Below are 26576 nucleotides of genomic sequence, written 5' to 3'. Positions count from 1 at the left end.
CAAAAATGTTTAAAGACACCTTGGATCCACAGCCCCCTGGATCGCATCTCGCACCAGATGTCCTATCCGAGAAACCTGCGAGATCCCACGGAGCCCCGGCACGTAGAAGCTTGGGTGTCTGCTGGGTGTGGGAGGCCGCACACGTAGCCTGGCTTGTAACTGACACCAGAAGACTGATCGCTTCCCCTGCCCTCCTCTCTTTGTATTCACTTGCTTCTGCCAATAGTCTACCTTCCCAGAGCATGGTGTTCCTTCCAGGGCTGTCCCGTCAACCCCCAGTGGCCACTGCCCTCCCATTTGGGGAGGTGATAGGCCTGGGCTGTGATGAAATGCTACACATTCTTGTTAATCATCATTGTAAACCACGTGGGGTGTATGAAAAGAGAGGGAGAGCACACTTCTCAGGGGGCTCTTGTCCTGTTCTCTATCTCGGTATGTCCCCATCAGCCTGGGATCTGAGCACAGAGGCTTACTTGGCTATGCATTTTCCTCCTGGAAAATGGGGTCTAATTCCCTGGACTTCCAGGCTCCTCAACTCTGTTGCTGTATTTCTTTAAAAGTCACCATGCTGTCTTGACGTTCCTCCTTTCTTGTCTGGCCTAGCAACTGGCCCAGGTGAAACCTAAACCTGCCCCAGCCGCAAAGCCTCTGGGCACGGCCGGGCCCATGCTGCCCACTGGGAAAGGGGCCAACAGAGTGGCCAGCAGCCCTGCGAAGCCAGCTGCTGCCGCAGTTGGCCAAGCGCCCGAGAGCTCGAGCTCCGATTCCTCGGACAGCGAGGAGGAAGAGAAGCCGGTAAGCCAGGTAAGAAAGAAATGCTGGGTGTGCGGAGCCACACGCAGCGCTGCAAGGAGATCTGGTGGAGCCTGTGGGCCTGGACTGGCGGAGTGTCCTCCAGAGGCTGGCTGGGGCTTGCAGTGCGACTCTAACAGCCATGGTAAGCACAGTTACCCCAACGCAGGGGGGGAAAGAAATCCCTGTCGCCTCGACTGAGAAGGCTGCAGTTCTCCCCCTCAAACTGGCTCTTTCCTGGTAAGAGCGCCCTGCTGAAAACTTCCTTTTCAGCTCTCAGCAGTTCCCCGCAGGCCTGTCTTGCTGGCCGCCTCCCAGATAATGGCTCCGGGCTCACGTCAGTGCTGTCTCGTAGCTTCCCCTGCACCTCTTTACACTAAAGATCTGGAGTGACCAGACCATCTCTCTCCCTCTCCATCTGTCTTTGATTTGAGCTGCTGTTGCCCCCAGCCACAGACTGAGGGGTAGCCAGAGCAGCGGGCACAAGCTGCGTCCCTGAGGGCTTTCTCCTCCCTCTGATACTGAGGAGACTCTGAGGTTTGGTAGCACCTTCGATTTGAGGATCTTCACTCCTTTTACAGATTTGCCTCGGGTATCGTAGCTTCCTCAGCACCACCGGTGAGGCAGGTGGCATTTTCCTCATTGTGCCCATGGGGAAACTGAGTCACGGAGGTGAAGTGACTTGCCCATGAGCTGCATGAGAGAGATTCCCCCCCTCATCCCCCTGATCATCTAGGCCCTCACCATGAGAGCTCCCAGCCTTCGGGGTACGCTGGATGCTCTGGAAAGCTCAGGGAAATTATGAATCCCCCATCCCCAGTTTGTCTAAAATGTTCCTTGTTTCCTTCTCCCTGCCCTCAGCCCCTTCCTCCTTCCTGCCTGAAGCATGGGGCTGCCTCAGGTAAAGCTGCTGCCCCTGCAGGGAAGGGTGCGCAAGCAAATGCCCCTGCATTGCTGAGCCCTTCTGCCAAGGGCAAAGGTCCCGTCGCAGCCGCAGGAAAAGCAGGACTTCACGCTGCAGGCAGGGCCACCCAGAGCCAGGCGGCGCCGCCCGCACCCAGCAAAGGCCGGGAGAGCCCGGACAGCAGCAGTTCCTCCGACAGCGAGGAGGAGGAGGACATGGCCAAGCAGCCCCTGAAGCCTGGTAAGAGATGCTGTTCTGGGGGACTTCCAGTAGTGGTTGGGGGCGGCCGGCCCAGCAAGCAGCATGGAGAACGAGGGTTCGCTGTGCACTGGGCCTGGCTTAGCTGGCGGGATGGGTCTTGCTAACCCACGAGGCTGTGAGTGACGAGAAGCAGCAGGCTCCTTGTAGAGGAGCGGACGCTCTCTGCAGCACACGTTTCTGGGGAGCCCCGCTGCAGCCTGTATCCGGGAGCGACGCCCAGAGAGAGCTCTCGGGCGCGCGCTGGGCTGGACCAGTGGGAGGACTTCACTGGGCACTTTGCTTCTCCAGCAGGGGCGCCCCAGAAGCAGGGAGCGACGAAGGAGGCCGACAGCACCTCCTCAGAGTCCAGCGAGGAAGAAGAGCAGCCTTCGCAGGTGAGGAGTCCTATACCCTGCGGGCTGGGACTGTTGCCTTTCTCCTCTGCTCTGTAAGATGGAGCAGACACCGGGCCAGAGTCAGCACCGGGGTAAACCACTGCTGCCGCCCTGGAGTCCTAAAGTTGCACCCGCTCCGGCGGCTGGGTGGGGTGGTTGAAGGGTGCTGGGCTTCAGGTGCCTCCCGTGGAGAGAGAGAGAGGGGAGAAGACTTTGAACTCGGGTGTTCGGGACCCTCCTGCACGCTGATGGACAGATTGCAGCACGGCTCTGCCCTTGCCTGGTGCTGTACTGACATGGCCGTCGAATAAAATGGCACATACTGGAAGCCTGGTGCCCTGCAGCACTGAAATAGCCAAACAAGGGAGACTATCCGTGCTCATAGCAGCAACGTGTATTTGTAACTAAACCCATGTCTAAGCCAGTAAACCCCCTTTATTAGTAATATCTAGGGAGCGCAGTACATCTGTAATGCATCAGCTTTGCATGCAAGCATAGGAATGCACTGATGGTCAAAAACCTCCCCAGGCACATTTAACCGGGAGAGAGCAAAGGAGCAAATATACAGTGGATTACGACATATGTCATAAACTCGTCAAGCAGCCATATACATAATCTCCCTGTTTGGGTTTTGTTCTGTGAGCTATCCCAGCTGTGCCACTCCCCGCCACCCAGCTGCCCAGCACTGGGGTACCCCCAGCACACTCCTGTACCCACCTCCATGGCCCGGGGTGTGGGACAGGAGAGAGGCTAATAATGGAGCAGTGGGGTAGAGCCCAAGGTTCAGTGGGCTCCCTACAAACCCCTGGTCTCCCTGTGTCGTGTGTTGGTAGGTGCACTTTGCTTCTGTCTCTCCGCTTTCCAGTGGCCCCAGATCACGAAGGGCAGCTGAGGGGAGCCTGCCGATCTGGAGGGCTGCTCAAGGGGCAGTTGGGGGTGGCAGTTAAAATGCCCTGGGTGAAGGCAAGAGGGTCCAGCCCCGGTGACGGTGTGTCTCACTCAGCGTACGTGTGCTCTTCAGTCCCTTCTCGCAGGTTATCTAGGCCTTCCTAAGGCTCCAGCAGCACCCCAAGGGCAAAAACCTGCTTCCCTGACCTCCCCCAAACCGGGGTGTAGAAAAGCAGCCGCCGTTGCCAGCACCCTTGCCAAACCTGGGAAAGCAGGCCTGCCTGACGCCACGGAGAGTGACAGCAGTGACTCCGACACGGATGCTGAGGAGATGGCAGCCGAACAGAAGGCAGGTTAGTCCTAGGGCTGTGATCTAGCTTGCAAACCCGAGCAGCTTTAGAGCTGGCTCCTAAATGTGCGCTATATCCGGGCTCCAGACACCCTAGACCATGGAGTAATCTTCCAAGGGAAGTGGTGGAAACCCCATCAGCTGGGACTTTCAGATGAGCTTGGAGAATATATGCTGGGGGGACAAATCTGCATTGGCAGGGGCTGAAGTAGATGATCTATTAGGTCTTCTCCGTCTCTGAAATCTGAGTCCAGGTGAAGAGTGCGAATCACAAGTCCACCGTGTCCTTTACTGTGACAGTCTGCTGCTGCCCCCTGCTGGACACCTCCAGCAACATTGCAAGCTGTCGTGGGCTTCTGCATCCTTTCGGGAGGGGGTGGTTGGGAAGTTTTGGGAAGCATACACCTGCTCAGTTATACAGCTTACAGGGTGTTCCCATGTGCAAGGCTATTCTGAATCCCGAAGTTTAACTAACATTTCTAGTGATAGTTGCCAAACTTCTTTCTAAAGTCAAAGACCAGCAAGCAATGCGAGCTCTCTAACCTGATAACTTGCGAGGTGTTTGTCTTCAAATATATGCTGCACTTCTCCTGGGAACCATTTTTGATTGGAAAATGTCTCAACACTTGATAAATGCCGATTTAAGAATCACTTTATCAAATGCTACCAACAAAATACTCACCTGCTACATCTTCCATGGAGCTTTCTCTGTTACGTGTCATTCAGAAATGTTTGTTTGGGGAAGAGTCAGCCAAAGGGAAACACAAGGGAACAGAGCTATTCGGTGGATGATTGAAACAGAATGTATGAACATACTGGGTCAGACCAAAGGTCCATCTAGCCCAGTATTCTGTCTTCCGACGCTGGCCAGAGCCAGGTGCCCCAGAGGGAATGAACAGAACAGGTAATCAAGTGATCCATTCCCTGTCACTCATTCCCAGCTTCTGGCAAACAGAGGCTAGGGACACCATCCCTGCCCATCCTGGCTAATAGTCATTGATGGACCTATCCTCCATGAACTTATCAAGTTCTTTTTTTGAACCCTGTTATAGTCTTGGCCTTCACAACATCCTCTGGCAAGGAGTTCCACAGGCTGGCTGACTGCGTTGTGTGCAAACATACTTCCTTTTGTTTGTTTTAAACCTGCTGCCTATTCATTTCACTTGGTGACCCCTATTTTTTGTGGAGTAAATAACACTTCCATATTTACTTTCTCCGCACCAGTCATGATTTTATCGATCTCTATCATATCCCCCCTTAGTCATCTCTTTTCCAAGCTGAAAAGTCCCAGCCTTGTTAATCTCTCCTCCATATATGGTTCCATACCTCCATCATTTTTGTGTGGTTAAAAACCTTTCTCCCCACCGCCATTGAATGGTTGTAAGTGAATAGTAGAAATCCAAGACTGAAAGATCTGTTGGGTTTCGTCGGTATCCTCCCTACACAGCTGTGTTGTGGTCTGTGATGATCAGGAAGTCTGACAAGATGTCTGCAAGGGATCACTGTAATCTAGAATCTACTCTCAAAGTCGAGGGACGTAAGAGCATTGTCTTGAGACAGCCGTGTCTGTACACCTGCAGATCCAGCCAGTGCTCTTAATCTGGGCCTCTCTTGAGTAGAGACTTAAAATTCTCAAATTGTTTGTTTGTTTGGTTTTTCGTTTGAGGGTTTTTTTAGGGCACACATTGGGGACCAGAATGCCCTGTTCTGTTCATTCCCTCTGAAGCATCTGGTCTGACCCAGTTCAGCCATTCTTACATTCTTATGAGCCCTTTGGACTCTTAATTTGTAGCCCAAACCTGGCTTTTGTACTCTGAGTTAATGCACTTCCCCCACTCCCCTTCACAGAGCCCTGTAACAATACACCATTATGTTTCTGGGGAGATTAGTGCCTATTTCTATATGACACCACTACCTACAAATTACCGTGTCTGGGGGTGGGGACTGAAGGCGTCTCTTAAACACCAGCCTCCCTCGAGCGGGTTGGGTCATAATCAGATCTCTTCCCTAAATCCTCTTCTTTAAATTGTGTCCACAGAGAGCAAGTCGTCCTCTTCTGGGGCCGAAGCGATCGCCGCAAAAGTGGCCTCTAGCAAAGAGACGGCGGCAGGGAAAGCGGGAGAAGGAGGCGCCAGCTACAAAGCCTCACGGGCAAAGAAAGCCCTGGTGGTGACTCAGAATGCTGGCGGTCCGGCAGGCGGTCCGGGGACGCCGTCCCCGTATGCTCTACTGTCCATCGCTCAGTCGGAGAGGGAGAGCTCGGTGAGCGACAGCGAAGACGGGGTTACCACTGCTGCCAAGGCTCCGGGAGGGCCAGCGCCGGGGGAGCTGGAGGGAGGGAAGAAGAAGCAGAAGAAAGTGAAGAAAACCCCTGCGGCCTCAGCCAAGGCTTTGAAAGCAGCGAAAGCACCAAAACGTGGGGACAAAGAGAACAAGAAGCAGAAATCCTCCGTGAAAAGGAAGCTGGCAGCAGGGGACGCCGGCCCCGCGGAGCCCAAGCCAAAGAAGCTGAAAAGCAGCCTCGAGACTCCCAAAAAGAAGAAAAGCAAAGGGGAGAGACCAGCCGGCAGCAAGGAGAAGAAGAAGAAAGCCAGTAAAAGTAAGGGCCCTGCTGCTGTCCCTCACCCGGTTCGACTGTCCCCGCTCCTCTGTAGATAGGCCAGTGCCCGTTGCTCACCCCAACGCTGGTCTCCACTGCAGGACCCCCTAAATGGCACCCAGGGCCTGGTTCCTAAGGGTTAGCTTGGGGCTCCGCTGCCGCCCCCCAAATCCAGTCAAGGGTTGAGCTGAACTAGTTAAGCAAGCGACTGAATAAATGTTACCCCGGGTCAGAGAATGACTCTGCTGTTAAAAGGTGGCTGCGGGCAGTGACGAGCTCTGCTTCCGATGGCGGCCTGCCCACCTGCCTGGCTTAGGCACCGGGCACGTGTCTGTCCGCAGAGCCGTCCTGCCGCCTTTGCTAGTCCGTCGCAGCGATGCTTGGAGGGAGGAGTTTGTCTGCTTCCGCCCCTTCTCCAGAAATGCCCTTATGCCCTGGCCCTTCACTCTGGGCCCCCTCCCTTCCCCACTCTGAATGCCAGCAGGACCCAGCCGGCAGGCTTAGTGCATGCCGTGCCTCCGAGGACGGGGCAAGCCGCTGCCAGTTACAAGCTGTACAGAGCTGTTCCTGGGGACGCTGGTGAAACCCTGCAGCGCTGTGAGTGCCTGCCCGGCCCTAAAGGGCTGAAGCCGAGCTGGCTGGCAATGCCAGCTCCCAGCTGGTGCCTGACAAAGGCCCCAGGCATGTTCTGAGAAACGGAGGGTGAAGTTCCCAGCCAGGCAGGATGGAGGTTGGGGTTGTGATCAGCACCAGCTCCCCGAGTGCACGGCAGAAGTGCTGATGAGCTGGGTGTTCTCATGTCCCCATGTTGGAAAGGCTCTGCATGGAGCTGTCGTCTTCACAGCGCCAGCCTGGCACTCCCGCGCTTCACAGCGGGCCCTGCCTGGCTGCGTATTGTTAGGGTACGTTCCAGCGGGGCAGTGAGCCACAGCGATCCCCGAAGATGACTCCGTGCCATTAACGCTGCTCGGGGGGCGAGAGAGAGAGAATGGAGCTGGGCTGCACTTTGTCACTTCCAAGTAAAAGAGCAGTTTCTGCCCCTGCCCTGCAGGTAGCCCCTGCTAAGGCTTTGCCTTCCGCACCAGTGCATTGTAGATTCCCACGGTACCTGGCAGAGCACAGGACTGCAGACTAGAGGTGCCAGCTCCCGGAGGGAGGGATCAGAATAAAGGACAGAAAAGGGAGAGGACAATCGAAACCCCAGCAGATCCTGTTCGATCATGCAAAAATCCAACTTCTCGTCCAGGAGAGGGGCCCGGCAGCGCAGTGTGGGGTAGATGGACAGGCTGTCCAGGGTGGGCTTTGTGGGGTGCTCCAGCCCTACAAGAATTAAGACCTCGTAGAACAGTTTTGCTCATGTTGCTCTTCTGTTTCTTAATCGTATGTGTATTCAGTGCCAGTGATCTCCCAGCCTGGCTCTCCCCCACACATGCCCCATCTTGGAGAACCCCCAATTCATTTCGCAGTATCAGCTGCGGTGGGAATGTGCCCCGGGCTGTGTCACCACAGAGTTGTGCCCAGTCCATGTGAGCGGGCTGAAATGTTAGCACAGGCCCTAGCTGCCGCTGCCCCCCTCAGTGCCTCCAGCCCGAGAGACGCCTGCATGTGCCCTGTGCAGCGTGGGATAGAACGGGGCATGCTCTCAAAGGCATTCCAGCTTCCCTCTCGAAATGTCCCTCGGGCGCGGGTGGGCCCTGAACGGCAGGGCTGGGCATTCACTGCCACCGTTGCTAGCCTGATGGAGCAATGCAAGGCAAGGGTCGGGAAGCTGCTAGCAGGGGTATAGCCAAAGGCTTGCTGGGCGAGGCAGAGACACCCCCTGCCCCTCCCTACCTCTCAGCAGTGTCTGACCCCCAGTGCAGCTCTGACCCAGTCCCCTTTCACATGCACCCCGGTCCTTTTGTCTCTCCCAGAGAAGAAGGCCGCGAAAGACAAGAAGAAGAAGAAAAGCAAGAAGGCCACATCTGGAGCGGAGGCGAGCACGGACGGGTCTGCTTCCACCCACAAAAAAAAGAAAAAAAAGGTGGGCGGGTGTGTACACACTTCCATCCCCCTGGAGCTGGGTGGGAGAGGGCTGGCCTCTGTCTTGTCCCTAGTAGGCAGGTACCCAGAGCACAAAGTGATCAGCATCCGTGGCTCCCTTCTCCAGCATCTCAGCAGCAGCGTCTGGTTGCCTGGCCAGACTGAGCTGCACCCTACAGCTGGCCCCTTCAAGGCATGGCAGCATCAGTGGTGTTGGAGAGGGATGGACTGACCTGGTCTTCGTGTTAGACGAGCCCTCTGACCTGCGTGGGGGCAGGTGGGTGCTGAGAGGGGCAGTGGCTGGCACTGCTGGAGGGAATGGGTTTTCCCTTGCTGTGCTAACGCTTAGACTCGCTCACTCCTGCCTGAGTTCCTGGCTGTGTGTGGAGGGAGTGCTCCATGCCGCCCTGCTCCTGCCGATAAAGAGAGCTTTGCTCCAGGGGGCTCGCGCCTCTCCCCAGCAAAGAGATCACGGTGGGGAAGCCCTGGCTGCGCTTCCCAGCAGGCTCTGCAATCACTTTGCAGAGAGAAATGAATCATTCGGCTAAAAACTGCAGGGGGGGCAGGGGGTGAAGGGGAGAGGGTGGGGGAAAGAGGCAGGAGAGAGGAATAGCAGTAGGAGCAAAGCCTCTGGACAACTGGAAAGCTGATCTCAGCCACCCGATGAAACTGTGTGTGAGGAGGAAATGTCCATTTCTATGGAGTTAGCAAGGAAGCCTCCAGCGACTGTCGCCGGCTATAGACTTGGCTCTGCTGGGTCCAGTTCATACAGGGGTTTTACCAATTTTTCTTTCCGTTTTTTCCTAGAAGAAGAAAGATGCTGAGCTCGAGGGATCCTTGTGAGAAGGTAAGTGGGCCATGGAGACGTGTCCTTAGCTCTTTGAACTCCAGACCCTGAGACCTGTATTCTTGGGTGGCGAGGAGCTGTTCTGTGGCACCTGACTCGGCCTGTTTTAAAACATGGCCTTTAACAAGCGACCTCCGTGCCCTGGTGGGGAGTGGACCCATACCCGTGCATAGGAAGAAGTTGTGTGGAAAAAGCACCATGCAGGGCTCAGTCTTTCCCCCTTGAAGTCCTGCCCAAGCTTTCAATGGGAGGAGAGCGAGATGGGACCTTTTCCTCCTGATGTACATGTTAGGTTTTCACGGAGTTCAGCAGGAATGGGTCACCACAAAGCATGGCTCTGAGAACAACTGGATCCACAGAGTTAAGCAGTAGTGACAGGACAGCTCGCCAGGCCCCTGTCAGTTCTCCTGAAGATCTGTCTGTGCAGGACTCGCATCTGGGCTTCTGCTCCCAGCACAGGATCCGGAATTCCCCGAGCCCTGGCGGTTTTGGTCCCTAAGAGCAGCTGTAGTGCCAGGAAGTATAAGCAAGTCTCCCCAACTGGCTGGCTCTGCACCAGCCCCTGAGCTTACGGGCTGGCCCAGAACCTTCCAGCCAGTTCCTAATTGTCACCAGCGACACGCCGTGCAGGAACTGCCTCTCTGGTCACAGCACTGCCAACCTCAAGAGGCCAAAAATCACAGGGTGGGGGGGTTGGTTGGTTTGTTTGAGACAATGTATTGTGTGTGTTGCGGGTCTCCTCTGATTGTTGATCTCCTCCCCCTCTGGGCCAGGTGCTAGAGTAGAGGAGAAGCACGGGTGCCCCACTGCTCCCAGGAGAGGAGGGGGCAGAGTCACCCTGAGCTGCTGGGCTCTTCGGCTCCAGATTGACCAGCTCTGATTAGGTTATTCTGCCCCAGGAGGCAGGCACGTGGGACAGCCAGCCAATCCAAGGGCTCAGATTCACTAGCAGGCTGGCACTTCTCTCCTCAGCACTGGGCTGGCTCCAGTGCCAGCCAGAATTGCATCTCACCCGAGCATTGGCAGTGCTGTAGTCAGCTTTCCGCCTTCCTCGCGGCCCCAGCTGCGAGTGCCGCTGGCACCCTTTATTTGTGGTCAACAACTCCTGCGTTGCTGGCATTACTTTCCCTATTCAAACAGCGTAGGACTCTGCCCCCGCTGCTCTCAGAGCTTGAGGGATGTTTGAACTTAGACAACAGAAGTGAAGGTGCTACTAGTCATGGGGGAATTTGTCCATCTCTCTCTTACTGACCTTTCTCTGGGAGTCTTTACTTCCTGCTCAGCTGAGAACTGACAGGCTGGTTCACAGGGTGGCCCACGAATGCCAGTGCTGGGGGGATGGAGGTGGAAGGCTCACACTCAAACCTCCTACTACCGCCTTGGGGACCAAAATGCATTCAGAGCTTGGAGCTCCACTTCTCTAGCACAAGGGCACCAAGACCTAGGAGCGAGAATCCGGCATCCAAAATTCCAAGCCAAGGACCCTTTTCGCTTTTGGATACAAGCCCAAGGGAAGCTCATTTGTCCTGACGGTTTGTGAGTGACAGGACTAGAATTAATAAGCCTTTTTACAAAGAAGTTGAGGCCAGGGGAAATGTAAGAGCAGATCGCACTGCCCCTCTACGAAGGGGGATCCTTGCTTAGGGGAGTTAACGGGTCACTTTGTGGCCGTGTAATAGGCCTTTCCATCTCTGTGGGATGGACTTAGAGAAGAAATAACAAAATCTTTTCTTCCCCATAGAGCACTCCCTTGGACGGCCGACAACAAATGAATGACGAAGGGGTGGAAGAAAGCTCATCAGAAGGCGGATGAAAACGCTCTTCGATTATTTTTTTTAAAGAAAAAGATAATACTTAAACTTCTAAATCTTAATTTATAACTTCTTCTTTTAACTGTGACTTTTAGAGCCAAGCATTGTACTTTGCTGCCTCATCCACCACCTGGCTGGGAATGGACTTAAGTGTATATTGCTCTCCCGGAACCCCCCCAGCCATTGCACTGTAACCAAACGGAGCAGCCCCTTGGACAGAGGGAGTGAGAAGCCGGCTCCTACAGTGTGACGTGTCCCCTCTTAGAAGTGATGTGCAGCAATGTCTCTCCAGAGCTATATTTTTTAAGAGAAACTTCCAATCTTTCTGTGAGCACGGGGTCTGTCTTTTTGCTACCTACCTAACAGCTCTTGGGTTCACTTTATAATATAACTTTAAAACCAGGTTCTCTGGGTATTACCTCCTCGGTCCCGTCAGAAGCTGTATTCAAGCAGCAGCGTGCACAAGGCACGGTTGGCCTAGGCTGCGTTCTTGGGGTTTTGTTTTTTGGAACACAGAAATAAAATTGATTTTGATTGGAAGTGTGTCCCTGACTGGGCTCTAGGAAGGGCAACACTTTTAAAAGGAACGTGGGGGAGGGATAGCTCAGTGGTTTGAGCATTGGCCTGCTAAACCCAGGGTTGTGAGTTCAATCCTTGAGGGGCTACTTAGGGATTGGGCCAAAAATTGGGGATTGGTCCTGCTTTGAGCAGGGGGGTGGACTAGATGACCTCCTGAGGTCCCTTCCAACCCTGATACTCTATGTGCGTTTAAGCCCTTCATAACATATGGTGGATACAGCGGCTCGTTAAATAGCAGTTGAGGATTGCTTTACTGAAAGTTTAAAGTATGTGAGGCCCTGGCAGTCTGGACTCTCAGGGGGGGGCAGGGGCGATTAAAAAGTAGCTGCAGGTCAGATCCTTGGGTCTGGCTGAATGATACTGAGGCCTTGTCTTTGCTTATGTCACGTTACAATGCCAGCGTGCAAAAGCTAGTGTGTCCAGGTAAAGCCAAGGCTCTTCCTCCTCTCCCCCTCCCGCTCTTCCAGCATTAACTCACCCTGCTGATGTGTCTGAAGATTATAAACTGCCTTGTCTTCTCTGGGCTTTTAGCTTGAGTTAGTCAATGGGAGTTAAGAACACACCTCTCTCTTGTTGCGAGGACAAGACCTCAAGGGGGATGGGTGGAGAAGATGAGTGAGCTGTGCCCTGCTCTGTTAGGCTGGTAGGAATGGTCGTTTAGAGACCCTCCTGCTGACTAGGCATTGCAGGAGCACTGGACCTTTGACCTACAGCCCAGGGGCAGGGGCAACTTGATGGGAGCCAGAGGTGAAAGGTTCAAAGGCAGACCCATGGGCAGGGACCACAAGCTGCTGCTCTCTGATGGCTGGGTCGGGGCGGGGGGGGCCAGTGCAAAATGGGTCTGTATGGTGCCTTAGTCCAGATTCATGTCATAGAACCACCACCCCAGGGGGTGCTAATGGGACCCTCCACTTAGGGGCAGGGGCGGCAGAGACCATCTTCCTCTTCATGCCTGGAGGTGGGCCCCCTAGGTAAGGAGTGAGGTATTGGGTCAGGAACGGAGCAGCCTCTGCTCACGCACTAAGTTGTGTGGGTGAACATGCAAATCATAAAGGGTCCCAGCCCACACGTGCATCAGAGCTTGCAGGGGAGGTTCTCTACAATTCCTCTGCCCTGTTGGCTCAGCTGAGCTCATCCAAGCTAATGCTGACTCTAGGGGCTGAAGGCTGCTACTGGGGAGCCTACCACCCTATAAAAACATACTTCACAGTGCTCCTGCTTCCTCAGGTTTCTCCAGCAGGCCCCAAACTCTGCCCGCACCATAGCCTCAGAGGCATAACCAACACAAGGAGGGGAGCAGTTGGTCAATAACGTAATTTGTCTGCCTTAAAAGGACAGAGCTGTGTCAGCCATGCAGACTCCAAGTATTCATAACCTGAAATGGATACAGTTGAGTCCCTCCAGCTGCCCTGGCAGGCAGGCCCTAGTATGGGGCGGGGTACAAAGAGCTGCCTGCCCTGGGTATTTTACCTCAGTGGGGAGAGACAAAGAGGCACTGCTGTTCCTCAGTCTCCGGTGTGAAACAAGACCCTTTGTGCTGATGGGGGAACAGGCCAAGCTCTGAGAGGCTGAGCTCAGACACGTCCTTTGGCATAGGAGTCATGGACTGGGCAGCCTTCAGCAGCCCCTTTGCCCCCGGAGTTCTCCCCCGTGCAATAGCACCACTCCACAAGCTCCTGCTCATCCCTTGCCAGCCCTGCCTCATTTTACCAAGTGGAGTGAAAACAATCAATCCCAGGACCATGCATTTGAAATTCAGTGACTTCAGCTGCAAAACGCATTCCACGTGCCTTTGAAAGCTAAAGGAAAAAGGAGCGACAGGCCCAGGCAGGAAGTCTGTGGCTATGGAGACGTGATGCAAGCATCGAACACTGAGTTGGACCAGTGGAAAAGGTTCTCCACACATCTGGGCCAGAGGGGGCGATAAGTCATTCCTGGCCCTAAGGCCTTCTCTACTCTTTGTGCTGGCTGGTGCCTGAAGGATGGGAGATGGTCCAGCCCTCACTTCAGAGAAAGCACCCGCCAGCTGGTACCAGCGGAAATGGGTACCATCAAAGGGCCTGATGGGTGCTGCACTGTGCTATGGAAAGTTTAGCAGTGGGGGGAGGGGCCTCAGGCAGACTGATGAGGTAGTAAACAGCATGGATGGACTGCGAGTATGGGCAGGAGGCCGGGACCCTGCACACAGCTGTGGAGGAGCAGGAGCGATGCTCTGAGCAGAAGCATATAGTCCCGAGGGCTAGGCTGTGGAGAACAGGAGGCAGACACCCACCTATACAAACACAGGCAAGCCCACATCGGCAGCGGAACAGATACACTTGCTAGAGACTTATTTTGAATCACATCTGATTTGCCAACTACTTTTAACAAGACACTGGCCTGACCGAGAAATGCTTGTTAAATAGCTTCCAGGCAGTTTTTTAGTGGCGGTCATTATTAAAAGTTTATTTGAAATCATCAGCCTTGTGAGTTTGGTTATGCTGTAACAATAGAATACATTCAAAAACACACAATTCTAGTTCCAAGATTAGCTATTACGTTACCTGTTCAACAAAGATCCTACCAAATACCAGGGTTAAGCAACGGATGGGGAAATACAGCCATATAAAATCATTTGCCTGTTTAAAAAATATAGGAAGCCTGCATTCCTCTAGTACGCTAATGTCCCCCAGAAGCCCACTTACTTTGGTTAAGATCAGAGTTCATTGCTGCTGCATTTAATGTCTGTTCAGCGTAAGGAAAAGCCACTGACCCATTCTTTAGCTTGAGTGATATCAAACTCTTCCTACAGCCTCTTCTTGGTGACCCATGGCCCCAGAGGCGCTTCAGAACCCACTGCTAGCCAGGTTCTCAAACTAAGAGCTCTAACTCTGTGATGAAGCGCAAAGCATTGCTCAAGCAATCAGGGTATTTCAGTGGCTGAATGCTCCTGCCCATGTAATTTGGAATAGCATGTGCTTCATAGGGTGGGGTGCTGCCTACCCCAGCTTGGTCCTTTAGGATGGGGGAGAGAAGGCCTGTGCTACTCATCAGCACTGAATACATGTTTAAGGGTTGCTGGCAGGTTCAGTGAATTTGGAGGTTGCACCTGAGATACAGACATACCCCAGCATTATCATTCGGGGCTGTGGCAGTCAGAACCTTATGGACACCCCCGCCCCGCACACACAAGTACTTGGTTCTTGGAACAACCAGACAAGTCTCCACCAGTGGCTGACCAAACTCATCCAGACCCTCAGAGCCATTTATAAGCAAACATAGGGCCTGATTCTCCTCACGTACACTGGTGTAAATCAGAGACAACTCCACTGAAGTCAATGGAGTTACACCACTGTAAGGGAGGGAAGGATCATGTCCAGCGTATCTAACAATTCACTGAGATAATTCAATTGAAATTGACCGTGTTTTGGACCTGGATCCCCTCTTCCCACTGGACAGTGCTGATATTACAGGAGCTGTGGTACTGCACCAGCCCCCTCGCTATTCAGACACCTGTGGTTGTCCATGCAACGGCTAATGTGCTCTGATTAGCCAAGAAAGCACTAAGAGCTTTATCCTTTGCCTGCCTTTGATTGCAATTCAGGGGGCCACTGCATCCTTTCTCCACTAAAAGTCCTAATATTCTGCTGGCTTGCTGCAGCACATCTTGGTACAGGGAGAGGCACTGGGTTTGGCAGACAGGATCTATAATCTACTCATTTGGATCGCCTGCTAAGACGATAAACAATAATAAATGCCTGAACAGAGGCTCTCAGCGGCTGCTGCTGTAATTCAGGAAAGCAATTTAAAAGCATGAGTGAAAAAGAGCGGTAACTCTGCAAACTGGAGGCGGAGACAGAAGGTGCCAGGCCTCTGCGTCCTCTTCTACTTGGTGAAGTCTGGGGGAGAGGGAGAAAAGAAGGAGGAAATTAGATAGACCTGAACCCAGGAAGTGATACTCACTGCATCTGGCTAGGTTTCAGTGAAGCAACGATCAGTCATTTCTTTGTTCTGCTCCAGCCACCTTCAGGGTGAGGCCAATACAAAGCACCTCTCCGGCTGGATTGACATGAGTCATGTGAAGTGACATGACGGGTGAAGGCTAGATTTCACTCCCATCCAGAATCCATACACCTGGGCATGCAGCCACTGGTGCCAGCCTTAACCCCCCACACCACAGCAAGAAAATAAAAATCCAAACAGCACTTTTCCTCGCTGCTCCCGATTCCATTGGATAGGTGGCCCGGGTCTGTGAAGACCTTTGCGTCCCAGCTTCTGGGATATCCATACCTCTCATCTATCCCCCAGCCCAGATCAACCGGATTTACTACAGGATGCTGAGCTGCAGACCTGAGTGGGACGAAGCACTAATTTCCTTTGAAAGAGATAGCATTATGTTTCCCTGGTGGTGCTAGTTTCCCTGTGTCCTTCATCTGGGCCTCAGTAGTTTGACGGGAGTGGTGATGCACCAAAACACCGCTATAGCCCAGACAGCAAAGGTCCTTCCTTCATCTCCCTTGCTTACTCATGACCATCCCTATACACACAGCATCATGTCACTCAGCCACTGGGCCTAGGAATCTAATCGTTGCCACCTTCCAGCCAACTCTCCCCATCACCTCACCAAGTCATAGCCCCCAGCCCTAGGCTGGCTCAGACTCTTACCTTTCCCTTTGCCAGACTCCAGCTTCAGCAGATCCACACCTGAGTACATCAGTTCTTCAGTGTCCAAACCACCCGGAGTAACTGCAGCAAGACACAGGAAGAGATTCGGCATTTTATAGCACACCTGAGACAGGCACGTCCACCTCGGCTACCAACACACCTGGGACGCTTTGTGCTAGCCTGAGCCAGGGCTAGTCTCCCTACAGTATTTGCCTGGATCATTACATGCATGTATTCATCGTAACCTGCCCAACACACTGAAGTGTGGGCTCTGATTTTCCTCAGTGTTTGATTCACCAAGGAGTTTTAGACATCTCACTTCTCTCTCTCTCTCTCTCTGTGGCTAACAGCTGTATTTGGGATCAGCACCTTCAGCAGTGGGATGAAAATGGGGAGCTTGGGGATTTGTGGATAGCTTCCCCCGCCTCTGAGAGCAAAGACCCTTCATTTCTTCAGGGAAGGTTCTGTGGGGCACTAGCCATGTGTGGGCCCAAACTGGAGTCTGGACACAGCTGAGATAGTCCTACTGCCCTGGTTCTCTGGGACCTCTACATATGACACGGGTGCTGGCCAGGCCGGGCTGGGATGGTGACAGCTATCTCCATTTGACTAAGCCAACAAGGGCGGAAGCTTCAATTCATACATTTTCAGAGTGCTCCATTCAGAAAAGATGGTAGCACCATAATGGCGCCCAGTAGTAGGGAATCAATGATCTCCCAGGATATGGGGTAGTGAGAACTCAGGGTGTACCAGCAAAGGGGATAGTTCCCATTCTTCAGCCAACTCTGGGCAGACATAGGCAGTGCAATCTCACCCTTTGTCATTTGCCCATGTCTACGATCCTCCACCTTATATTTGCTCCTAATAGGCTGCATTTCCTACTGTGTTATCTGGGTTCTTCCCGTTGATGATCTTGCCAGGCACTGAGCACTGGCTGGTTGATGCTGAACACCCTCAACTCCCACAGGGCCAGTTGCTGAGTATTCACAATTCTCCTTGGTTTCCTTTGGAGTTGTGGGTGCTCGGCGTGTCTAAAAAACAGCTCCATTGACTTCCATGACAATTGAACGTGCTCAGGAGTTCGCAGGAGAGGATCCAGTACAGATACAGGAGCACGGCAGTGCTCTGAATCCTGTTTCCCAATGAACGCTCTGGACTGGATTCAACATCCCCAGAATTACTGATTTACCAGCCAGTCCCATGGCCCTACATTGACACAACGCCCACTGCGCTCATCGGCTTAGCGGAGCGAGAACATACGAGATCACAGGCAGCGTCTCCATGCACATGTGCTCCTTTCCCCTGCCCCTGGCCGGCCAACGTGAAATAAGCTCCTACCAGGGCAGTCCAGCTTTCCACGGGTGTCAGTGCCTTCGATCTTGGTGCCATTTTTGTAGACGCACCAACAGTACCCCGTGCTGGCATGGCACTGCTTGGGAAGATAGTCACCATGTTCGTCACACTGGGGGCGGAACCGACCCGGGTAGACACCACTAAAACTTGACTCCGCCTGGCACTTAGATTGCACTAAAGCAACAAGCACAGGAAAATACTCATGAGTATGTTTTATTCTTCCCCCCTGCTGGGGTCTTACCTACATTCTTAAGCCCTTGAGGCTATTCAGCCAATCCAACGGCTTGCTTGCGGGACCACTGAAGCGGCGGTGGGATACATTGTGCAAAGAACTTCTCCATGCTGGGCTGGCCCCTCGGCACCACCCCAGGGAGGGCTGGGGGAAGGGATAGGGAATACCACTGTGCAAAAATATACTACCTTCATTGGGACAACGGCTTTATTGGGATTGCTCCCAGGAAACCCACTGAGCGTCATGATAACAAAGGGTGACAGCTGCTGCTTAATGGAGACAGTATTAACATAAAGTCTGCTCATGGGGATGCATCTGACCACTGCTGAGTGACCAAGTGGCATGGAAATCCAGGCTTGGAGCTCTCCATACTGAAGCAGCTAAATGAGGAACTGAAAGGCATCTCAGCGAAATCTCAGTTTCACCTTTGCATCCAATACAGGGTTGTAAGCGATTATAAGGCTTTTCAGACTTGTTTAAAAATGGGTTCTTGTCTGTCCCCATAGGATGCTCCTATTGCTGGGGGTGGCCTTAATCAGGGCACTGGCCCCCTTCCATGAGGATCCCCCATTTAGCTGCAATAATTTGGATTAAAAATGAATTGTTCTTTATAGACACTTCATGTGTGCGCACGAGGGTCACCCCACCCTGGAGGAGGAATGAATTTTGCTTCTGTTGTGACGGCGCAGAATTCAAAGTAGCAACCCTTGCGAGGCAAAGAGCCAGTGGGCCAGCCCCTCTGGTTTGCGAAGAGCCAAAATATCAACCAATCTATTTCCAGGTTTTCTTAGGGCAGCGGCGATTGGCCTAAGGGCTCACTCTGCTCCCAGAGGGGGATGCAGCTTTGGAAATCTAGCCGCTAAAAGCAGACTCATGACACACCCAGCCTCAAGGATTCGGGCAGGCAGTCCCATAGTATCAGGTTTTGTACGGCCTCCAGCAAAGCTCAAACCCTTGTTCCCTGGGATTTTCCCTGACATCCCTCAACAGCAACTCCTCAGGCTGATGTGCCCCCAGTGCTCCAATAGTGGCCATAACTTGCAGCCTCAAGGATGGGGTGAAGACTACAAGTTTGGCGAAAATTGAAGTTCTCAAAGGAACACAGGAGGACTCTGGAGAAGGAAAAAATCCCTAGCTACCAAAGAGCAAAACCATTCCAAGAGGGTACGTGCTTCCACTGCCCTCCAAGGTGCTCTGAACCTTGGCCAGTGATCTCCTGGGTTGCAATTGCTACCTAAGGACCATTCCTACCCCAAAGGAATTTGGTGACCCATAACCCTGATACCTTCATCTGCTGGGACCTCAGTAGGTTGCACAGTTTGGGGGGTTTTGGCCATTTCAAACAGCAGCCACTTGTGCATCCAGGATTCAAACGACTGCAAGAGACCAACAAGGGGAAGAAGGTGTTGTTAATAAAATGCACCCAACAAAAACAAATGCCCCAGCCAACTGGCATAGCCTCCCTTCCCCCCATCTGATCAGGGTGACACTGGAGCCCTCCCCGCTTTTGTGTTCTCATGTCTGCCGCACAAAGTCAGGAGCAGGAGAGCTGGGGTCCCCTGTGAACCCCCAGCCTCCCATGCAATGGTGATAATGTAACCATGACAGCAGTCCGAATGCAGGCTGTGCTTTGCCATGTAATGCAGCCATTCTCCCAGTGGGAGACCCCCATTCCATCACCAGCCCAGTTCAGGCTATTCCCTGGAATGGGTGCAAAGGAGGAGCTGGAGCTGCAGCTGGTCCACTAGCCAGCTGACCGAGTGAGAGCACTGACCTGCCAGTCTTGGTTTGTCATGGTGTGCTTCAGGTGGTTCAGATTCTCCATCAGGTTATTCTTTAACTCAGGAAACATCTTGCTGGGGTCTGCCCGCTACAGGAGGACCAAAAGGGACAGGACAGCGTTAACAGCGGGCTGACACCTAGGAGCCAGAGAGAACTCACCTGCCACAGTTAAGCCGGCCCCCCGGGAACAAGGGAACACTAAGCCATGAGCCTAAGCGAATGAGAGCAGCAGATGAAGGGACTGAGAAAAAGAAAAGCAAGGCTGCTCCTAATCCAATGGCTCTTTAATAGTCCATACCCCTCACCCAGAAGAACCAATAAGCTAATAGGGCTGAAAGGAAGTGGGTCTGTGGAAGTGCCCAACTATACATGGGTGTTGCAGACAGACCCATGAGAGGGACAGAGGCAGCCACAGGAACAGAAAGGAGGCTCTTACCAGCAGCAGGTGTTTGACTTGGTCCGTGGTGCTGTTGCTAGGCATGGCCGTGTTCTCCAGGGGCTAGAGAGAGAGAGAGAGAATTGGAGTTGTGATGATCAGGACGAGGAGCTGAAGAGCCAGAGACTTAAAGCAGATGGCCTTTAGCTGGAACAGGATGGGCAGGACATGACCAGTCTTGGGGGTTCTTTTTGGCAGACACAGAGTCACTTGGCTACCAGGGAGCCAGGCTGGTGAGAGTGGACGCTGCACCACAAGAACCTTCAGCAGAACTTCTTCTTCACCCCAGGGCAGGCTAATTCCTGGAAATACTGGACCCCACCGGGAAGTGGAACCTTTCTCAAAGCCTGTGATCCCTGCACGGGCCTATCTACAGCACACGGAAGAACAGCTGAGCTTTGGAAAATATCAAGCTGACCACCTCCCCCTGCTCCCCTTTCTCAGCCACTGTCCGAGAGGGACTCAGCACACAAACTCCACCCTAAGCAAGCTCAGGAGAAAGAGCAAGGCAACTACCTCTGATTCTGGGGAGCAAATGGGCCAGGGCCTGGGGAATGGGACACAGAACTTTCACCCCTCCCTCACTGGCGTGAATGCAACAGATTGGAGATGGTGGTCTCCATCCAGGTACTAATGGGTGGGTTTCCGTAACACTTCTTGTGTGTCGCTCTAGTTGGCAGAAGATCCAAGGACTGAACGGACCCGTAGGAGCTGGGACCCAGTAACCAGCAGTAGGAGCCCCAGCCACAGAAGAGAAACCCAAGCTGCTGGTGAGCAGCGTGCACTGCAAGGTGCTGGCTGAGGTCTCAGAAGCAGGATGGCCGGGGCTGCTTTCTGCTTCTCTCACTGCTGACCACAGAGCAGCTATGGCCCAAGGCTTGGAAGAAACCACTCAACTATGTTCCCAAATAGACTACGAAACTGCTGCCAAAGCAGCATCCAAAACTACATGCAGAGTGATCCAGGGGACGTCTCTTACCATCATGTCCTCCTTCGGGGCGAGTGGCAGCTCCCTCATGACCATGGGCATGCTGAACTTTGCCATCCTCAGCTTGGAAGTTGGCTTGGCACCTGCAGAGGAAAGAGAGAGAGAGATGAATGGACCCCCAAAGTCCATTCTGGGATCAGTGTCTCCATAAGCGGGAGTCGAATCAGCAGAAGGGTCCCTGTGTTTTAGCTTAATGGGACTTTGTCACCCTCAGCCTGAGCTCAGTGCCTATCCTGTGCTGTTCCCGTGTTGCGATGTCCAGCAGAGCTAGTGTGAGTCTGTCTACCCAGGCTGGGAAACACCCATGGAGTCACGGACTTCGTGGCCAATGCTCCAGCCAGCCCTGGCAAGGCTCCAGCCCGTTTCCCAGGGCCAAGGCAATAAATGGTTACTTGGTAGGTACTAACAGGTTTCAGAGTAGCAGCCGTGTTAGTCTGTATTCGCAAAAAGAAAAGGAGTATTAGTGGCACCTTAGAGACTAACCAATTTATTTGAGCATAAGCTCTCATGAGCTATAGCTCACGAAAGCTTATGCTCAAATAAATTGGTTAGTCTCTAAGGTGCCACTAGTACTCCTTTTCTTTTTGGTAGGTACTGGTATCACAGCCAGGTTCGACCCCGAGGGCCAGGAATAGCACCAGAAAGGCTCCCTCCTCCCACATGCAGCAAACAGGCAGAAGGATAAAGCAGCGCTCAGATGGTCTCCATGCACTCTGATCAAAACTCTCACCCCTGCAAGTTTCACTTCCCCCTCTTCAAAAGTGGGGGTGAGGAAGGAAACATGATGAGACTCAGTAGGGTAAGACAGCACAAAAACCACCGTCTCCAGAAGGGGAGCAGGAGCTCTAGATGACTCCAGGAACCTTGTTAATAGCACTCTCCAGAACTCTTTCCTCCATTTCTCCACTGGCCAAGAGAGTCAGGGGGATGCTCTGGGACTGTGAAGTACAGCTGCCACGTCACCCAACTGACCTAGGCTTGTGCCCACACAGTGCAATCATGCTGGGCAATTACTCACTTTGGGGGAGTTTCCTGGTCAGGGCCTCCAGCTGCAGATTCTGGGAGGTCTTGGTCAGCTTGCCGATCTGGCCACTCTGCTGATACACGAAGTAAATGGTGATGGCCTGGCCAGCAATCAGCAGGGCCACCAAGATGGAGACAGCAGAGTAAACGGCTCCACGGCTGCAGTAGTTCCTGCAAGATACAAGACAGAGGGAGGCTAGTGCAGGGCAAACACAAGCTGCAGCCACCTGCATCAGCCGCCAGCCTCTTGGGATACACTGCATTGGCACTGTTAGCGGACGTGCTATTCTCCAGGGGTTCTATACCACCCTCATCACCAGCACAGCTTTCAGTAGAGCATTGAGAGTTTGTTCTCTCTCATCCTCTCCCCAGGAGATGTGCATCATGCGTGTGCAGTGGAGGGTTTAGTTCTGGTAATTATTTTCTTTAGTGGTAAAATGATTGTTCTCAGGGCGGCCCATCCTCAGTCTGGGCACTGAACTTTTCAGCGTATTCCGCTGTGTCAAGCTCCGGCCCACCTGAAAGCATCTGTCATTCATCCAATGCCCTCCCCACACTAACGCCATGGAGATTTGGGTTAGATTGGACCGATCGGCTACTTCGTCCAAACTAGACTCTTCTTTCCATGTGAGACTTGGCAGGGGAAGTGAAACAGTTTTCTAAATGGGGGGTAGGAGAGGGAGTGTGTGTGGTGAGTGTGCGTTTTTTGGGGTAGGAGTGCCGGGGGTTGGTTGCTGGAGAAAATAATATCAAACATCTAGGACTGTGAAGAGAACTCTTCAAAGAGGCCACATGGAGTAAAGAGTTGAAGAGGTTCTGAAGCAGTACATGGTATACTTGCAAGCATGTCAGTGTAGGGTAGTTTATGTACACAATTGTTAAATGCCTTTTGCCTCCATATTTTTCACGTTCTCTCAATGTAGGGCATGATCCAATGCCAGCTGAAGGCAATGGTTAAACTCCCATTGATTCCAGTGGGTATTGGATCAGATCCATAGGTAGCATCCTCAACTTGTCATGAGAAAATCCAGATTATGTTGGGGCAGGAGGTTAGAAAATTGGCCATGTTGCTGCTCCTGTTCTGACAGTCCATTTTTTGCATACGGCGTGCTTAAGAGAGAAGAATTGTCAAACATTACAATTGAAAATGTATATATAATTTGGAGACTCTGGAAAATCAGACTCAAAACTTAACATAAAAGAGTGAAACCCCTGATTAATGGGAACGGCTTTATTCACAAGGATAAAGGAATCTAGAGATTACTGGGTGATAAAGAACTATTTGATTGTATATGAAGACCGTCCCTATTTTCGGGTAATGGATAAAGTACCATAATCATACTGCTACACCTCTTCTTGCATTATGTTCATCTCTCCTTTTTCCTGTTGTTTTGTCTTCCATACACATAGATTTACTGATTATAGTTCTTTTGCGAGTTCATTTCACACACACATAATTTTAGTAGCCTAAACTTTAGGCACGTTTTTAAAAAACCCTAACAAAATATCGCTTTTATAAAGAATCTGACATGCTTTTATACACACTCCTATGTGCTTTTTCTCCCAGGCAAAAGCACACGGAGCAGCTCTGCATTATCTGGCAAGGGAAATAATTAGGAGACTAATGGACTGAAAAGCTGTCCTAGAATCAAAAGCATCCCAGCAGGGAGCATGCTGAACGCTGGAGGAGCAGTGCCCTATTGCAAAAAGCCAGCTCTGTGCTTAGATACGCATGCACAACTCCCACTGAAAGCAGCAGACCTGGTGCGCATGTATCTGGGGACGGACTCTGCCCAAGTTCAACTTGCTCGACGCAGTTCGTCAGCAATTGGTATTAAAGCAGGTTCCAAAAAAGACTCCCAAATTACATTTCTACCTTGCAACTGATGAGGTCACCCACGAACCGACCTATTAGAAAGAAGCTCCAAGTTCTGCAGACTACCTTTTTTTGTACCCAGCCTTCAATCTTAGCAGGTGTTATTGGGAGGAGGGGGAGGGAGTTTTAGAAAGGCAGCTAGATTGATCAGAGAGATTAGAGGGACCCTCATTTACTAACAAGATGGCAAGACATCTGCTGATGGGCCCAAGGCAATAAGTAATAAAGCGTACCACAAATATTCCAAGAAGCTTTGTGCTAGACATGCTCTCTCGCTGTCGGAGGAGATCCTGCAAACTCTCTCACGGAGCAGTCCCATTGGCGTCAATGGAACTACTCACATGAGTAAGGGCTACTCAAAGGAGTACGGGTTTGCAGGATCAGGCCTATCGGTCGGAGAACACACGATTTGTGCGTGCGCTGTCTCTGTGGCTGCTACAGCACAGACACACACACACAGCGACATAAAAAGTAAATTCAGCCTGGAGCTGATCCAGGCCTGGTCAAGCAGGTTCTTTCCCCACCTTCTTTTCCCTAAGTTCCTGTTCTGATTGTCCTGCAAACCTTCCTGCCTGGCAACTCCTGATGTCATGAGACATCTGATTTCTCAGTGGCTGGGGCTGTTTGGTCTGGTGTGGTTGGACAGGTTGGCTGCAGCCCAATAATGAATTTCCCTGTGCTAAGGGATGGTTACTGATTTGTACAAATGCAGCAGTTTTACAAAACCACAGGAGAAAGCCCTTTCTTCTCAAAGCCTTTCCACTAGGATCGTATATACTGGTACAAATGCTAGGGACTGTGGGAGATACAGCCCGGAGGAGGGCAGATATCCGCTCAGGAAGTTTGATCCAAGCAATGCTTCAGGCCAAGAGGAATTCCGGAAACACTGGATATTAAACAACAGCATCGCTAGCACCCTGAGCGGAAGATGGGGGCACAAAATAAAGTTATATTGTCCAAGCTCCGGGATGCTATGCACCTAGAAGATCACATTCTCCAGGGGAGAGTTTCCAGAAAGGGGCAATCAAGGGTGTTGAATAAAGGATCTTGTTTAAAAATATAGGCCAGCTGTGGCTTGATTTACAGGTCAGATCTGTGCTGCCATAGACCCAATTTTCTGTGCGCACACCACAGACAGGTGGGGTCAAGTCTGCTGCACGGGTGTCTAGGGCACATGCTGGTCAAACAATGAGAAGGGTGTATTTGGTACGCAGAATCATGTCTAAACAGCTCATTGGAACTGGGACGAACAGGGCCAAGCAGGGCACAGATGTCACCAGCCAAGGGTATAAAATAACTCAAGAGATTTTGCATGATTCCCGTGTCGGGCTTTGGTTACCACGAGGCCAGTTCACAAATAGGGCCAAAGATTCCCGAGGGAGTTGTGCAGCATGGGGCAAGGAATAAAGGGCAAACAGCTTCCCAACTCTCCCTCGTTGGTGGAAAGCCCCTCCTGCGGGGTGGGAGATCCTTGCACAGACATCACAAGCTGTCACGCAGCTGGGCTCTAATGCTGGTCTTTTTAAAGAGACCCCTACTCTCCCACGTGTTAAAATAAGGTAACCAGCCGCCCAGATCTGAGTTCAGGAGAAAGAAGGGAAATTCAAGTTCAAATTCAACATTCAAGCCCTGCTTGGGAGTCTGGTCAGGTCAACCACTGAAGAACTCATTTCCCTTGAAACTCCGTCAGCTCACACTTTCCCCACTACCAAGATTTAAATGGCTCCTTCATTCCATTAACGGAGCCCATTTTCCTTCTCCTGCTTCCAGAGCCCTCCCTACTTCCCCCTGCCCAAAGAAATGCAAATAAAAGGGGATTGAAAACCTAGATGAGGAATACCTCTGTGCTCCAGAATCTGGGGCCATGACGCCATCACCAGGTCGCTCCTGGGTGGAGATCAGGTCCCGTCTGTCTTCGTCTTCCATGGAGCCTCTTGCCCACTAGCTGATTTCTGCTCTGCAGCCGACGATGTTCTGGGCTCTGCCGCACCCGGCACTGGCTCTAAGTTGATGTTGAAAAGGAAATTAGGTCCTGTTCCTTTGAACCTTCTCGAAGCACAAAAACTAGGAAGTGAAAGCTACAAAATATCAATAGTTGGAAATACCCCACCAAAGCCTGCCCACCCCCAGTCCAGCCACAGAGAGCCCTCAGCCAGCACTATTATTTCAAGTGTGGCATTAGAAATAATCCTATTGGCTACTCAGAGGGCATCACTTGTTTCTAGGCAAACCTTTGAATTCACACTCCTCATCTTGGACTTGCATGAGTGGATGGAACCAGCGCAGTGCTCTCATTGTCTATAATACAAAATCCCCAATGGATGTAAGAGACGCAAGGTAGGTGAAGGAAACTCTTTTACTGGACCTGTGTCTAGAGGTGAGAGACAAGCAGCTTTCGAGCTACGCAGAGCTCTTCTTTGGGTCTGGGAAAGGTGCTCCCGATGTCCCAGCTAAATACAAGGTGGAACAGATTGTTTAGCATAAGCAGCTAGTGTGTGTTGAAAGAGGCCATTCAGGATGAAAGAGGCAACATTTCCCTCCCCCAGATCAGTTCTGAAGCAAGATTTTTTGCATCAGATCAGGACGACTTGTGAGCTCTGCAATGTTTAACACCAACGCACGCACACATAATGGCTTAGAGGCCGACTTTGCCTTTTGAGCTACATACTTGGGGCCCCGCACAAGCATCTTAGGGCAGAATTTGACTTTTGAGGCCAGATCCTCAGCCGGTGTAAAGTGATATCACTCCATTGCCTCCAGTGGAGTTGTGCTGTTTCACTAGCTGAGGACCTGGCCCTTAGCTTTTACATATTTTC

At 52.2% G+C, this 26576-nt stretch overlaps 2 protein-coding genes across 8 annotated transcripts in view; one reads left to right on the top strand and one right to left on the bottom strand.

Moving 5' to 3' along the window:
- Positions 1-11387, top strand: part of TCOF1 (treacle ribosome biogenesis factor 1) — a 38241-nt gene extending 26854 nt beyond the window's left edge. For 4 of the 7 annotated variants that reach the window (XM_027833665.3, XM_043521284.1, XM_043521280.1 and 1 more), the window contains exons 11-18: positions 604-804; positions 1654-1936; positions 2246-2331; positions 3353-3572; positions 5607-6167; positions 8081-8190; positions 8997-9036; positions 10778-11387. In XM_027833665.3, coding sequence (XP_027689466.2) covers positions 604-804; positions 1654-1936; positions 2246-2331; positions 3353-3572; positions 5607-6167; positions 8081-8190; positions 8997-9032 — 1497 coding nt within the window. In that variant the 3' untranslated portion in view covers positions 9033-9036; positions 10778-11387. The remainder of the gene's footprint in view (positions 1-603; positions 805-1653; positions 1937-2245; positions 2332-3352; positions 3573-5606; positions 6168-8080; positions 8191-8996; positions 9037-10777) is intronic. The other 3 variants (XM_027833666.3, XM_043521281.1, XM_027833667.3) reach the window with 2 other exon arrangements.
- Positions 11388-13842: 2455 nt separating this feature from the next.
- CD74 (CD74 molecule) lies at positions 13843-26178 on the bottom strand. The gene is made up of 9 exons (XM_007071527.4): positions 25601-26178; positions 21880-22055; positions 20853-20944; positions 19874-19936; positions 19430-19525; positions 18941-19031; positions 17409-17597; positions 16071-16151; positions 13843-15304 (listed from the first exon to the last, which is right to left on the bottom strand). The coding sequence occupies exons 1-9, from the start codon at positions 25684-25686 to the stop codon at positions 15291-15293; spliced, it is 888 nt and encodes a 295-aa protein (XP_007071589.1). The 5' UTR covers positions 25687-26178; the 3' UTR covers positions 13843-15290.
- Positions 26179-26576: the final 398 nt, after the last annotated feature.

This window comes from Chelonia mydas, chromosome 8, assembly GCF_015237465.2.
Source record: "Chelonia mydas isolate rCheMyd1 chromosome 8, rCheMyd1.pri.v2, whole genome shotgun sequence".
NCBI lineage: Eukaryota > Metazoa > Chordata > Testudines > Cheloniidae > Chelonia > Chelonia mydas.
Note: the sequence above shows the minus strand (reverse complement) of the source record. Positions and strands in the feature narration are given on the sequence as shown.